The 16,947-nt window shown below is 40.8% G+C and overlaps 1 protein-coding gene across 1 annotated transcript in view; it reads right to left on the bottom strand.

Moving 5' to 3' along the window:
• Positions 1-16,947, bottom strand: part of LOC140197588 (transcription initiation factor TFIID subunit 4-like) — a 136,212-nt gene that overhangs the window by 37,066 nt on the left and 82,199 nt on the right. Inside the window, exons 13-14 of the mRNA XM_072257757.1 lie at positions 12,660-12,716; positions 8,707-8,826 (exon numbers count right to left, since the gene is read on the bottom strand). Coding sequence (XP_072113858.1) covers positions 8,707-8,826; positions 12,660-12,716 — 177 coding nt within the window. The remainder of the gene's footprint in view (positions 1-8,706; positions 8,827-12,659; positions 12,717-16,947) is intronic.

Here is a 16,947-nt window from a genome sequence, read left to right as displayed (position 1 = left end):
AAACAATAAATTTAATGACATATGTTAGTGGTAACATCCTGATTTTGATGCATGTACTTGTGCACAGACAAACTTGACTGACTTTTAGATGGCTAGATGCTTTTAAACAAAGTGAATGCACAGTAGTGAGTTGGCAAAGCTTGCTCTGGAAGAGGACAACTGATTCATTTAATCTATTATGACACAGAAGGCCATTCAGCTCAACATGCCGATGTTGCCCTCAGAGCTATCTGTTCTTTTTCCGACCCATTAACTCCCAAGCCTTCTACCATGCACTACACACAAGGGGCAATTTACAGTAACCAATTAACTTCCAAACGAATATTCCTTTGGACGTAAATCTGAGTTAGAACAGGAATAAGGGTCAGACAAATACCAGTCACTAATGAATAGTGAAAGATGTAGAACAAACACATGATTTGTTCTCAGAATACAGGATATTTGATTTAGATCCTGTTTGCAAAAGGCAATAAAAAAAAGAGGCTGCGATTGAATTACTGATCTTCAAAAGCATTCTCTTCAACACAATCCCAGTAGGAAAGCTAACTGGGATAAGAGGTCATGCTAAAGCAAGTTATTCTATCCTTTGTCATCTTTGCTAAAGGTAATGGTACTTACTTTGTAGCAACCTTGCTTTTAAAAGCTCTCTGTTCCCACAACACCAACCATCCAACTGCCAATCAGGATAAAAATAATTCCAAGATTTTGGTCCCATTTCATGGTAAGGAAATAGACTGTTGGAACTGATGGTTCTCCCTTTAGATTTTGGGAAAAAAAAGCTGGTGGGGGTGGGAGAAAGAGAAGATGATCGAGGTCTTTTAAATGCTGAGGGGCATGGATAATGTAGATGTAAGCAGGTTATTTCATTTGGACTGAGCACACAGAACTAGAGGACGAATATAAAATTAGTTGGCCTTGGGCAAGAGAAGAGATTAGAAAAAAAATATATTTTTCCCACAGAGCAGTGGAAATGTGGAACAGACCTCTGGCTAAAGCAGTTAATGGTTTCTCGATTAACTCTTTCACAATGAAGAGAATTTTCACATGGTTCAGTATTGACTGGAACTTGAGAGGGGAGCAAATGATCAGTGCTGTGCAGTTGCTCCTAAATTTATAATGCATCCAAGAATTATGATACTGGAAGCAACTCTATTTTAAATGTTGAAAATTCAAACAAGATTTCCCTGCAGTATGCTATTCAGCGATAATGTTTCATATTTCACAATTATTTCATTTCTATGGCTAGATAAAGAGTGACACTAGCAGGTAGATTATAGAGAGGACTGCTTTCAGTTTATAATCAGCAGAGTTGCCAATTCTCCAAGAATCTTAAGACTGACATTGAACTAAAGTTTGCTTTTTTTCATTTTCAATAAACAACTTTGTCCATTATGTAAACTATGAAGGGAGACATTGTTCTTAGATAGGTACATGAAGGCATAGAGAATGGAGACAGAAAGCATTGAGTTAGGTAGTTAATTAGCTCTGCACAGCATCGTGGGCCAAAGGACCTGTTTCTGTGCTGTACTGTTCCGTTTTCCATGTAGTCATATGATCACTCACGTGATGAAAGTTTTAGGAGGTGGTCCAATGAGAGTTGGCAGACATTTGGATTCAGATTAATATTCTGACATTTGAATATTTACTGGCCATGGAGCAGAAGATAAAGAACTTAACTGTCATTGCTGAACTAATCAACGGCCAGAAGAGCAAAAGGAAGACTAAATCCGTGTAAACTAGTTCCGAGACTCTAAAGAGCTATGACAGGGCATAGGCATCCAAGAGAATCAAAAGCTGAAATGGAAAGAGTGCTTGTTAGATGAAACATTAGACAATGGTAATTCATGCGGAAATTGAAACAGAAACATCTGTAAATAAATCAGCAGGCAATCAGTACCAAAAGTGCATGAGAGAATTCTGATTAAAGAGCTACAAAGTAAGCAGCTAGGTTAATCTCAGACAGCAAGGCAACATCTAAGGTGACTGGTGTCTCTCTGCATGAGGTAGCAGTAAGAAGCTGGGAATGACTTTACTGAGCCCAGTAAAATGAGTACGAATTGTCCCAAATTATAACAGCAATGAATGCTTTCAACTGACTACTATTCAGTTACCTGACCCAGAGAAGGAAGGGGGTATTAAACAAATAGGTCATTAGGAAAAAGTCATTATGTTGGCTACGGCCCATGATGTGTCAAATATTCATTTGTGGAAGGTACAGACCGAATTACTTCTTTGATCTATCCTTCATGTGAAGCAGCAGCTGGTGTAGAATTTACCACAGCAGAAGGCAAATTTATTTAAAATGAATCTTTAGCAGTTCTTTAAAAAACAAAGGAAGGAGATAAACACACTGAGAACATGAGCAAAAGAAATCAGGTCATACAAATCCAGTTACCATGTTAGCACAAGTCTTTCTTCAAAATAGAGAACGAGGTACACCAATTTAGTTATTTTTAGCAAAATGCTGTTCAAAACTGGTCAGAAATAGAGTGGGAATTGGAACAAAAGCTTAAAAAAAATTCACAAAAGGTCAAGTGTAAAATGAAAGATTTCAATCAGACAAAGAAACTTACTTTAATTTTGTTGGCCAATCTATTAAGTTTTGGTTAAGATATATTAACTTGAAATTAGCTTGACTATTTCAAAGCACTGTTTTAAGAGATTCGAAGATGGACCTAGCCATGAAAACATAGACATATAAAATAAGCACAACATACACAATATCCTGAAAAGGGAGGGTGAGCAGCAAGAGATCATGGTACATATGGGTACCAATGACATACGTAGAAAAAGGGAGGAGGTCCTGAAAAAAAGACCATGGGGAGTGAGGAAGGAAGCTGAGAAGCAGGACCTGAAGGGTAGAAATCTCAGGATTACTGCCTGTGCCATGTGGCAGTGAGGATAGAGTGAGATGGCAGATAAGTGCGTGGCTGAAGAATTGGAGCGGGGGTAGCGATTCAGATTTCTGGACAATTGGGACAGGTGTGACCCATACAAAAGGGATGAGTTGCACTTGATCCAACGGGTACCAATATTCTTGCGGGCAGGTTTACTACAGCTGTTGGGAGTAGTTTAAACTAATATGGCGGGGGATGGGATGCAATATGATGGAGCTGAGTCAACAGGTTTACAAGTAGATGATGAATGTAACATGAATGTAAGGAAGGACAAGCCAATGATTGGGTACAAATGCAGACAGAGCAAAGAGTAAAATTGTACCACAGAGGGAACATTCAGAAGGGCAAATAATGCAGGACTGAAGGTGCTGTATTTATATATGCATACCATTTGGAATAAGGTGGACGAACTCATGGCGCAATTAGAGATTGGTTGGTATAACGTTGTGGGCGTCACTGAGATGTGGCTGAAAGAAGGCCATAGTTGGTGGTGTGGCTCTGTTGGTAAGAGATGGAATTGCATCTTTAGAAAGAGGTGACATAAGGTCAGAGAATTTTGAATCTTTTTGGGTGGAGGTGAAAAAAACATTATGGGAATCAAATAGAAACCAAGATGTGGGGTTGAGATTGCAAAGGGAGCTGGAAAAACATGTAATATGGGTAATGACACAATTCTAATGGAGGACTTCAATATGCAAGAGGATTGGGAAAATCAGGTTGGTGTCAGATCGCAAGAGAGGGAGTTTCTTGAATATCTAGATGATGGCTTTTTAAGAGCAGCTTGCACTTGAGCCTACTTGGGGAAAGGCTATCTTAGACTGGGTGTTGTGTAATAACCCAGGTCTTATTAGGGAGCTTAATGTAAAGGAACCCTAAGGAGGCAGTGAAGACGTGATTTAATTCAGACTGCAATTTGAGAGGGAGAAGCACAAGTCACACGTATCAGTATCACAATGGAATAAAGGGAATTACTGAGGCACGAGAGAGGAACTCGCCCAGGTAGACTGAAGGAGGATACTGGCAGGGATGATGGCAGAACAGAGGTGGCTGTAGTTTCTGGGAATAGTTCACAAGGCGCAGGATAGATATGTCCCACAGAAGAAGTTGTTCTCAAATAGCAGAAGGCGGCAATCGTGGCTGACAAAGGAAGTTGAGAAAAAGCCAAGGAAAGGGTATTATAGGTAGCAAAAGTGTGTGGGAAGTTGGATGACTGGGATGCTTTTAAAATCCAACAAAAGGCAACTAAAAAAAAAGCCATAAGAGAAAAGACGAAATATGAGGGCAAACTAGTCAATAATATAAAGCAGAATACTGAAAGTTTTTTCAGTTATATAAAGAGTAAAAGGGAGGTGAGAGTTGACATTGGACCACTGGAAAATGATGCTGTTGAGGTAGTAATCAGGGACAAAGAAATGGCAGATGAACTTGATGGGTACTTTACATCTGTTTTCACTGTGGAAGACACTAGCAGTGTGCCAGTGGCCCATGAGTGTCGGGGTGCAGGAGTGAGTGCCATTGCTATTACAAAGGAAAAAGTGCTCGGCAAACTCAGAGGTCTTAAGGTGGATCAGTCACTTGGACCAGATGGACTACATCCCAGAGTCCTGAGAGAGGTTGCTGAAGAGATAACAGATGCATCTGGTCATGATCTTTCAAGAATCACTTGATTCTGGCATGGTCCTGGAGGACTGGAAGATTGCAAATGTCACACCACTCTTTCAGAAGGGAGGAAGACAAAAGAAAGGAAATTATAGACCAGTTAGCCTAACCTCAGTGGTTGGGAAAGTGTTGGAGTCTATTATTAAGGATGAGGTTTTGAAGTATTTGGAAACTAATGATAAAATAAGTCAAAGTCAGCATGGTTTTTGTAAAGGGAAATCTTGCCTGACAAATCTGTTAAGAGTTCTTCGAGGAAGTAACAAGCAGGATGGACAGAGGAGAGGCAGTGGATGCCATTTACTTGAATTTTCAGAAGGCATTTGATAATGTGTCACATATGAGGCTGCTTAACAAGATCAAATCCTATGGCGTTACATGAAAGATACTGGCATGGCTAGAGGAACGGCTGACAACAAGGAGGCAGTGAGTGCTTCCTTTTCTGGTTGGCTGCCAGTGACTAGTGGTGTTCCTCAGGGGTCAGTATTGGGCCCACTACTTTTCAAATTGTTTATCAATGATTTGGATAATGGAATTGATGGCTTACTGGCAAAGCTTGCAGATGTTATGAAGATAGGGGCAGGGGTAGGTAGTGCTGAGGAAGCAACGCAATCACAGCAGGACTTAAGACAAATTGGAAGAATGGGCAAAAAAGTGGCAGATCGAATACAGTGTTGGGAAATGTACAAAAATGCATTTTCGTAAAAGGATCAATAGTGCAGACTATTATTTAAATAGGGAGAAGGTTCAAACACTAAAGGTCCAGAAGGACTTAGGAGTCCTCATGCAAGACTCCCAGAAGGTTAATTTACAGGTTGACTCTGTGGTAAAGAAAGAAAATGCACTGTTGGCGTTCATTTCAATTTATATTCTATTTCAAGGGGAATAGAATATAAAAGCAAGGGGATACTGCTGAGGTTTGACAAGACACTAGTCAGGCCACACTTGGGGTATTGTCAACAGTTTTGGGCCCCATATCTCAGAAAGGATGTGTTGTCATTGCAGAGTGTCTAGCGGAGGTTCACCAGGATGATTCCAGGAATGAAGGGGGTTAACATATGAGAAGTGTTTAGCAGCTTTGGGCCTGTACTCACATGAACTTAGAAGAATGCGGGGGATCTCATTGAAACCTACTGAATATGGAGAGGATGTTTCCGATGGCAGGGGTATCCAGAACTAAAGGGGCGACATTTAGAACAGAGATAAGGAGGAATTTTTTAGCCAGAGAGTAGTGAATCTGTGGAATACTCTGCTACAGACTGCAGTAGAGGCCAAGTCCATGGGTACATTTAAGCTGGAAATTGATAGTTTCCTGATTGGTAAGGGCATCAAAAAAATATGGCAAGAAGGGAGCTGCATGGGGTTGAGTGGGATCCGAGATCAGTCCTGATGGAATGGTGGAGCAGACTCAATGGGCTCAATGGCCTAACTCTGCTCCCATGTCTTATGGTCTAAGATGCATTTTCGCAAATAACACTGTTGAGGAAGATTACATTTGAATAACTGCAAGTTGTCAAATATTTAGGGCAGTGAACCAGCTATATTTTCAGAGAGGTCTATAATGTAAATTATAACTAATGACACCCAACATGAACAATTCATTCCTGAAACATCTTTACTGCCATTATTCCTTCAGGAAAGCCTTATATGGGGTAAGCCAATGACAAAACTGGAAGAGAGGAATCAATTTCTAAATGCCACATCAACTCCAATTTTATTCCTATCTGAGGCATATGTTGTACACTGCAAGACCAGTCTATTGTGAAGCCAACAATAGAACAAGCTAGGGCCTAGATTGAGAGCTATACAATGCAAAGGGATTCATTAATAAACCTGTTGTACAGGCTGCTTTAGAGATGAGTGACTGTAAAAAAAAACCATATATATAGTGGAAGATGCCCGGAACAAAAAAATATAGATAGGAACACCACAAGCAGGGAATGGAGGGATATGGATTACGAGCAGACAGATGGAATTAGTTTAACTTGGCATAAAGCTGTTCAATCCAAGACTAAGGTCTGTGGATTTAAAGAAAAGAATCTGAGGGAACCAAGAACATGTTATCTGTGGCAGGCTGGAGAGCTTCATTAAAAAGGCATTATGACAATCGATAACAATTAAGGAAACAATTACTTGCTGAAGTGAAAATATAAAAGGAACAACAACCCAATTCTGGTTTTCAAAAAAGTTAAGGGCTTGTTATTGGAAAGGATGCATAGAAATAAGCATGGAACTGCAAGTAGACCAATCGCCAAAGACTCAGGTTCAATCCTAAACTCAGGCACACTGTGCAACAAATTTGCATGGTTATCCTGCATGGGCTTCTTCCCATGTCCCAAAGATGTGCAGGTAGGAGGGTTAATTAGTCACTCCAAATTGCCCCCAAGAGTGAGGGCAAGTAGCAGAATATGGGTGGGAGGAAATAGTTGATAAGGTGGACAAAATAAAATGGATTTGGTAGTGTTAGTGCAAATGGGTGGTTGATGCAGACTTTGTGGACCAAAGGGCCCATTACTGTGCTGTCTATACTTTATATTTTATTGTCGCCAATTGATACTAGAACGTACAATCATCACAGCGATAATTGATTCTGTGCTTCCCGCTCCCTGGATTACAAATATTAAATATTAATATTAAAAATAGTAAAAATTAGTAAATATTAAAAATCTAAATTATAAATCATAAATAGAAAATAGAAAAATGGAAAGTGAGGTAGTGCAAAAAAACCAAGAGGCAGGTCCGGATATTTGGAGGGTACGGCCCAGATCCGGGTCAGGATCCGTTCAGCAGTCTTATCACAGTTGGAAAGAAGCTGTTCCCAAATCTGGCCATACGAGTCTTCAAGCTCTAATTATATATATTAGATCCAAAGACGAAGCATTGCAAGGTTACTAAAAAAGAGGGTTCCATACATCTTTTAGAATTCACCTAAAAGGTACATGTTTGAGAGGGGAAAACAGACAAGAGTAAATTTGCAATGACCATAAGAGTGTATTGTAAAAACTTATACATGTGAAAAGAAAAACAGAACTTAAAACATAGACACATTACAGGCACTTCAGTCCACAATATTTTGCCGACCATGTAACCTCCTCTAGAAACTGCCTAGAATTTCCCTACCATACAGCCCTGTGTGCACCTACCTAAGAGACTCTTAAAAGACCCTATTATATTCGCTTCCACCACTACCACCGGCAGTGCATTCCATGCACCTACCACTCAACGTGAAAACCTTACCCCTGACATCCCCTCGGTACCTATTTCCAAGCACCCTAAAACTACTCCCCTTCATGTTAGCCACTGAAGCCCTGGGAAAAAGCCTCTGACTATCCACATGATCAATACTCATCATTATCTTATATACCCCTCTCAGGTCACCTCTCGTTCTCCGTCACTCCAAGGAGAAAAGGCCAAGTACACTCAACCTATTCTCATAAGGTATGCCCTCCAATCCAGGCAACATCCTTGTAAATCTCCTCTGCACTCTCTCTATAGTATCCATATCCTTCCTGGAGTGAGGTGACCAGAAATGAACACAGTGCTCCAAGTGGGGTCTGACCAAGGTCTTGTATAGCTGTAACATTACCTCACAACTCTTGAACTCAATCTTTGTACCCCATTACGAATGCCAACACACCATACACCCTCTTAACAACACTGTCAACCTGCGCAGCAGTTTTGAGTGTTTTATTGACATGGATCCCAAGATCCCTCAGATCTTCCACACTGCCAAGAGTCTTACCATTTATATTAAATTGTCTTCAAAGATTAATGAAGACAAATATAGGTCCCTTGCAGTCATGAAAATAATAATGGGGTACAAAGAAATAATGGACCAATTAAAGAAATGCAGGCTTTGACTAGAGGAAAAAGGATATAATAGAACCCAGAAACAGTAGTAAACCATGAACTTAATGAAAAAGAGGAAGCCAAGGAAATTAGTATGGGGGGGTGGGGAGAGTGCTGGAGTGCAGGTGAAATGAATGAGACTAAAAGCTGATAAGTCCCCAAGGCCCAGTAATTTACATCCCAGTGAACTAAACAAGTTAAGTGTCAGAAATAGTGGCTAAAGGCCCTGTACTGTATAGTACGTGATTCTGGTCACAAGGGATGTATTCCAGTGGAAAAAATTGTGCCAAATTCTATTCTTTACCTCATTTCCTGTTCCAAGGCTTGGTGAATCTGGGGTTTTTCTTTTCCTTGGTCCGATGGCTGCAAGTGCTGCGAGATTTGCTTCCCGCTGTGCCAACTGTGCAAGTTCCAATTGTTGCATCTAGTCAAAAGGCAAGAATTGATTTACCATCAGAAACTGTCAGCTTTTTAAAATGCAACAAAGAATTAGCTCCTTTGGCAAAATGATCCATATCATCTTAATGCACCAAGGATCTCTGCTCGCCTCCTTTATCCAACCGCACTCTCTCCACACTCTCTCCTTCAAGTTTATCCTCTTTGAACTTTGTTACTCACCTGGAATGATAATCTGCAGAAGTTTGTGTCACATTCTCTCAGCTTGTTTCTGAATTCTCCATTAGATTTATTTATGACCTTTTATGGTCCCTAGTTTTACTAAGTCCTTTCCCCTAATGTGAAAGTGTCACCACTGTGCCACATTAGTCCTCTTGATATTAAAGGCCACTTTAAAGGCTCAGGTCTTGGAGCTCCACCTTCTTCAGTCCCTCTCATTAATAGCAGAATAACACTCCTCTGCACCTCCCAAACAGTTGACAATGTGACAGGGAAATAACCTGCTTTGGAGAACATTATGCATTGATCCATGTACTTGCAAGGTCAGCCTAAGGTCACAATTTTATCTCTCGCTCCCCCCCCCCCCAAGAAAAATAAATGTACATTTTCACATAGAGGAGACAATCATTTCCTATATAAATACAGCAATCAATTTCCCAACAAATTGAGCCAGGCTGTTTCCTGTTCTGCACCTTTCTGACAGAGGGCCGTATCAGTATACACAGCTGCATCTTGCGATTCCAAGTCACCATGGGTTTCAATGTTAGGTAATGTCATTTCTAATCAGGTATTTAAATGTTTGGCATTCAACATCATCCTCTCTACAGTACTAATCACCAAGCTTCTAAACTTGGGCCTCTGCACCTCCTGCTGCAACTGGATTCCTGAGTTCTTCATTGGAAGACCACAGTCAGTACGGATCAGTGATAACACCTCCTTCTTGCTGACAATCAAAAAAAAAGGCGTAACACAAGGATGCGTGCTTAACCCACCGCTCAACTCTCTCTACACTCGTGGCTGCTCAGCTCAGATACCATTTATAAGTTTGCAGATATTACCACTGCTACTCATAAAATCTCAGATAGCAATGATGTTTTGTATAGGAGTGAGATAGATTGGCTGGTTGAATGGTTTGCTTTCCCAACAACCTCATATTCAATGTCAAAAAGACTAAGGAATTGATTGTAGACAATCTGTCTTGGCCCAACACCTTGATGCAACTATGAAAAAGACATACCAGTTGCTCAATTTTGTTAGGAGTTTGAGATTAAGGAGATTGGTATGAAGGGATATGAAGAGGTTAAAAAAACTGGAATACTAACTGCAGACACAGAAATCTGAATCATCTACATTTTACTGCTCACAGCAGTGAGATACAATTACTATTTCAGAAGGTAATTGGTCTATAGAATTATTTGGAAGGTTGTTGGAAAAGTGTGAAAACTCGATTGCTTTACTCTGAGCTGGTACCACACTTGATTGGGTGAACAACTGCTTTAGGAGCCGTGGCAATTCTGATTTATGAAAATGGAATTATACTGCCCCCATTTTAATGGAAAAGATGTCTGGTTCTGTCCTTCCAGTGTTCAGCCTGCAACAAAGAAAAGACAAGCAAGGAAGATCGAAAGGAGAGCAGTAGTGCAACTAATTGAGATATTGCCTTAGATCCAGTGACCTGAGCTCAACCCTGATCTCTGGTGCTGCCTATGAGGAGTTTGTATGTTCTGTGGGGTAAAGTAGGTTTCTACCAGGTGTTTCATTTCCCTCCTGCATCCCAAAAGATTTATTGGTTACCTTAAATTGCTGCACGATAGTTGGTGGCAGAATCAGAAAAAGTCAGTGGGTACAAGAGAGAGAATAGGCTGAATAGGAAAGGTGGGGACTAGGATTGTTCCAAGAACTTTCATAGGTGTGATGGATTGAATTACTCAAATTCTGAGAGAACTGAGAGAAGCAATATTGGAGCGAGTAATAAAAATCACAGCATATCAGGATGCCATTCAGGTCTATACTCTATCCTTGAAATAGCAGCAGGGTTAGTCCTACAGCAGGGGTGGCAGAGTAATAGTTTACAGCCCCAATGATTGGGGTTCAATTCCCACCTCTGTCTGTAAGGAGTTTGTATGTTCACCCAGGTGCTCCGGTTTCCTCCCACATACATTCCAACGATGTATAGGCAGTAAGTTGTGGGCACTGGAAACATGCTGACACTTACAGGTTGCCACCAGCACATCCTTGGACAGCGTTGGTTGCTGACCAAACAACACATTTCAGTGTATGTTTCGATGTACATGTGCTAATCTAATTGTTTATACATATCTCCACAGCTCCTCCTCCGTGATATATACAAATTTTTTTTTAAAAAAGACTTCTGCAATTAACTTCTCAGGACTGCTCGAGATACTTGGACAATGTGGGGCAGAAATGGCCTTTGCAAATCTGTGACCACTGGTGTTACAGGTTTAGATACAAGAAGAGTAGTCCACACCTTGAAGGCATTAAAGTCATCACTTGACCTTCATCATCCCTGAAAGTACAGTCCCTTCTTTCCATTTGTCAGAGTCACAAGCTTTGGAGAGAAACGATATCCAATTAGTGTGGAGATAGAATGACCAGCCTTCCAGATGTGCCGGTGGTTTTGTGGGAGATGATTCTCAGAAACATACAGAGAGAGCAAGCAGCCCTTGAATAAAGAGACAAATGTCTGAGCTACTCAAATGAAGAATCCGTTTAAAAAAAAAAGAAAGCTCTTCATCTGAGACATGCACTTCCCATGGAGAATATCAAAACAGAAACAGCTACTTAAAAAGTTGCTTTATTAGCTGCGGGGCTGGTGTTAGTGATGGAGGTGGTGTCCATGGAAACTAATTTTTTCAGTTCCTTGGCTTTCATCAAACACTTGTATTGTCTTTATTAGCATCTGTCGTCAAATCTTTAATCATGAAATGCGAATAGGCTTGATGATTTATTCAGCAGGGAAAAGAATCTGTAGGTCAAGTGAAAAATTTCACACACAGCATGAATGTTGGGTACTTTCATTTGTTTCCATTCCCTGACTGCCAGAAGCAAACACAAGTGAGCTCTAATATTAAGGCTCAATTAAAATTGGGTCCAATTAGTGGAGGTTTTCCTCCCGGCAACCAGTGCCAGGAAATGGATATTGGGAAAATGTAAAAGTGGGCTACTGTGCATCAGCAACAGCAGACATGAAATGAACTTATTTGTTGGTTTCTTCAGTTGCCGTGCAGGACCCTCTGGGAGTAAAAGCTTAAACCAGTCTAAGCTATAAAATAAAAAGCCCTGGAGCTAAACATGAACTGTGTGAAACAAGGGCTCCATCACAGAACAGAAAAAAAACTGCTGGGCTTAGAAAATTAAAAGCCAGAGGCGTTTTCCATTTACAACTAAATCCCAGTTCCACCTCTAAGCGAACGAATTATAAACAGCAACAGATTTACAAAATGAGTATTTATCCAAAAATATGTAACCCATTGTGATATTACCAAATAACAAATCCTAAACTTTAATGCAAGAAATAAATTCATCTCTCAATTATACATGCAGCTAGAATTCTTAAGATAACTTTTTTTAAAAAGACAAAACTAAGTAGCCCTGGGGCTGCAAAGAAATTCCCACTCCCTCCTGCTTGACGTGACCTTACTTTGCAAGTCGCCCTTGCCTTCAGCAGTTCCTGTCTTTGCCCAAGGCCCATGACCTCCAACACAGAAAACGGCACACAATGACTATACAAATCATGACCTAAATACCAGGAGATTGATGGTCCCACCCTGCAAAGAAAGTTCCATGTGCAAAAATAAAAGGAAAAGGAAAAGCGAAGAGGATAGTTGCACTAAAATTCACCTCTTTGGCTCTTTGTTTCAATCGAAGTTGTTCTGGATCTTCATGCTTGGCTCGACTCTGGTGATTGAAAGGAGAGGGAAGATGAATCAGATTAGCAGTTAATTTTCTCCTCATATTCAATGTATCACCTCTGTATTAACCATTAACATTTAACACCTTCAGACTGCAAAGTAACAGACTGGTAGACTGATAGATTTATTTTTATCACATGTATAGTGAAAAGCTTGTCTTGCATACCATCTATACACATCATTTCATTACAGTAGTGCATTGAGGTAGTACATGTAAAACAATAACATAACACAGAATAAAGTGGAATAAAGTGTCACAGAGAAAGTGCAGTGTAAGTAGACAATAAGATACAAGACTACAATGAGGTAGATCGGGTGGTTAGGAGACTATTTTATTGTACAAGAGGTCTGTTCAATAGTCTTATATTAAAAAAAATCGGAGAGAAGCTCTCCTTCAGCAACAAATTTTTATTTAGAGATACAGCACAGAACAGGCCCTTCCAGCCCAGCAAGCTGCACTGCCCAGCAACACACCTATTTAACCCTAGCCTAATCACAGGACAATTTAGTGACCAATTTACCTGCTAACCTGTAAGTGTAATATGTGAGGAAACTGGAGCATCCAGAGGAAACCTATGCGCTTCACGGGAAGGATATACAAACTTCTTGCAGAAAGTGTCAGAATTGAACTCAGACACCCCGAGTGTAATATCCCCCTCTCAACACACACACACAGGATGGGGAGTATATGGAACAATCTTCCAGTGGAAGTAGCAGAGGAGGGTACAATTACAATGTTTAAAAGATATTCAAACAGTACACGGATAGGACAAGTTACAAGGAAATAAGCCAAATGCAGGCAAATGCGATTAGTTTAGATAGGCATCTTCCTTGGCATAGACAAGTTGGTCTGAAGGGCCCATTTCCAGGCTGTATAACTTTATGAATCTATACACATTCACACAAAAATTGAAGCTAAACAACAAAGGATAAATTAAATTTTCACTATAGTTCATAATTATATTGACAGCACAGACTCTTATTGATCTTGTAGTTATTTGAAACGCAGCATTAGTGCCCACAATTTGGCCATTAAAGCTATAAAGGCTTGTTCAAAGCTTTTCTTTTGGGATCTAGATTCCCTTCTGAACAATTCACGAATCTGTTTCCATTGTCCCTTCAGGCAGAGCATTCCAGATCTTAAAATGAGTAAATTGATTTATTATTGCCATATGTATTGAGGCACAGTGAAAGACTTGCCTTACATACCATTCACACTTATTACAACAGGACATTGAGTTGTACAGGGTAAAACAATAGCAAAGCTGAAGTGCAGGTATATAGTAAGGTCCCAGAGCCAAAATGAGGGAGATTGCAAGGTCAGGAGTTCATCTCATCATAAAGGAAGCATTCAATAGACTCATATGTCCTTGGGCCAAGTGACATGTGCTTTCAGGCTTTTTATCTTCTGCTTGATGGAAGAGGGAAAAGATAAAATATCCAGGATAAGTAGACTCTTTGGTTATGCTGGTTACCTTACTAAGGCAGCTATAAGCATTGACAGAATCTATGGAGGGAAGTGTGGTTTCCATGATGTGCTGAGTTGTGTCCACAACTCTGTAGTTTCTTGCATATTTGGGGGCAAAAAAAATCCCAATCACCTATCTGGTTCTTCCACACAGGACCATAAATCCTTACCTTGGGTCACTAGCTTCTGCCCTGAAATGACAGCATCTTACTTAGTTCAAAACCTTCCATGATTTGGAAGTAACTTAGAAACCTCTTTTCCCCAAAGTTTTTAAGACACTGCCTCAGAGCTTGGGCATCCAAAACAAGTCTGGCAATGGTCAGATGTGCTGGCATTTGTGCAAAATGGGTACAAATAGCTCAAAGTATGCAGAAGATGGCATGTTTACTAGCACCCAAACACGAGAAAAGCTGCAGATGCTGGAAATTCAAGCCACACACACAAAATGCTGGTGGAATGCAGCAGGCCAGGCAGCATCTATAGGAAGAAGTACAGTCGACATTTCGGGCCGAGACCCTTCGTCAAGACTAGCATTGATAAGTTGACAGACTTTCCTGTACCAGAGTCTTACAGTTTTAAGTCACCAACAGCCTCTAAGCTGTTGTTATAGCCATTGTATCTCTGTGACACGTCCAGCTAAATTTCTGGTCATTGGTGACCATCAGGATTTGACAATGGCAATGCCACTAAATGTCTAGGGTAAGTGACTAGACTCTCTCTCTCTCTCATGGAAATAAGAAATGCTAGGCACTTTGTTACTTGCGGTCCACCGCCAAATGCTCCATAATCATGCTGTATACAGGTATGAGTTACTTTATTTTTGAGGATCACTTTGGACTAACAATGGAAGATTACTGAAGCTGCTGAAGGTGATTGGGTCCATGGATGATCCCCTGAGGATCTCCTACGGTGATGTCTTGAAAGTAAGATGATTGACCAACCACAATCTTCTTTCTTTGAGGAGGTTACAATCCAAGATTTTTCCCTGATGCCCATCTGGTTCAATTTTACCAGTAATGTAAACTCCAGGATGTCAGGCAGAACAGGGTAATGAGAGAGACTGATCCACAAGTTGAAAAATTAAGATGTAGTTATTTTAAGCAATTTCATGCAACTGATCATTGTCCAAAGCAATAATCCAAACAAGGAGATTTGTTTCTTTTATTGTGCAGAGTGGTAAGAACATGGAAGAGACCACCAGCAAGAGCAGTCCACGCATTCTAATTAACCTCTACACATCTGGACAACTTCGGAATTAGTTTATTATCACATGTACCAAGATAGTGTAAAGATTGTCTTGCATACTGTTCATACAGAGTAATTCATTAATAGTGCATTGAGGTAGAACATGGAAAAACAATAAGAGAATGTGGACTGAAGTCGATCAAATTTTCGACAACATTAAATAACTCAAATTTATGAGCTTGCCATTGAAGAGGTTAGAAACAATACCACTTTAAACATGGAAATTTCCAGTTGTTTAACCTGGTACAGGTGTCCCCCGCTTTTCGAACGTTCGCTTTACGAAACCTCACTGTTACGAAAGACCTACATTAGTTACCTGTTTTTGCTAACAGAAGGTGTTTTCACTGTTATGAAAAAAAGCAGCGCGCGCCCCGAACAGCCGCTCTCCCCCCGGATTTGGAACGGCATTCTCGCCGGCATTGCTTAAACACGTGCCTGTCAGCAGTTGCTTGCAAGATGAGTTCCAAGGTATTGGAAAAGCCTGAAAGAGCTTGTAAGGGTGCTACACTTAGCGTAAAACTAGACATAATTAAGCGTTTTGATCGTGGTGAATGAAGCAAGGACAAAGTGAGTTTGGCTTGTGGAAGTTGACGAAGATGATGTTGAAGAGGTTTTGGCATCCCATGACCTAGAACTGATAAGTGAAGAGGTGATGCAATTGGAAGAGGAAAGGATAACAATCGAAACCAAATGCAGTAGCGAAGTTGTCCAGGAACTGAACGTGAAGCAACTGCATGAGATTTTCACTGCAATGATAAAGTACGACTTTAATTTTGAAAGGCTACATCAGTTTAGGGCATATTTGCAGGATGGTTTGAGTACTTACAAAGAACTGTATGACCTAAAAATGCGCAAGGCTAAGCAGTCAAGCAAGCCTTCCACATCAGCCACAGCAGACAACAAACCTGGACCTTCGACATCGAGGCAGGCAGACACAGAAGAAGATGACCTGCCTACCCTCATGGAAACAGATGACGAGATGACACCCCAGAGTCCCACCACCCCAAACCCCGGGCCGTGGACAGATACCGATCCGCAGAGAATGCAGCGGTAGCCGGGAGGCACCCAACACATCTTTAAGAGAAAAGCCAAAATAAACAAGCTAATTAATTAGGTGCCACCCGGCACGTAAATGTCGGCCCAGATCAGAGACGATTGCCAATTGTGTCGCCTCTGATCTGGGCCGATATTTACGTGCCGGGCAGCACCTAATTAATTAGCTTGTTTATTTCGGCTTTTCTCTTAAAGGTGTGCTGGATGCGTCCCAGCTACCGCTGTACCCCTGCATGCTTCGCGGATCAGTATCGGTTCGCTGCCCGGAGGGTGGGGGCCACTGCACCACCCCAACCTCCGACGACTCAGCCTAACACACCATCAGTGTGCTTGCTGTCTTCCTGATTCCCGTAAGTGATACTACACTGTACATACATTATTCTACTTTATATCGGCTGTGTATTTTTGTGTTATTTGGTATAATTTGGCAGCTTCATAGCTTAAAGGTTAC

The sequence above is a fragment of the Mobula birostris genome, chromosome 1 (genome assembly GCF_030028105.1).
Source record: "Mobula birostris isolate sMobBir1 chromosome 1, sMobBir1.hap1, whole genome shotgun sequence".
Lineage (NCBI taxonomy): Eukaryota > Metazoa > Chordata > Chondrichthyes > Myliobatiformes > Myliobatidae > Mobula > Mobula birostris.
The sequence above is the reverse complement of the archived record's forward strand: the minus strand, read 5'-3'. Positions and strand labels throughout refer to the sequence as shown.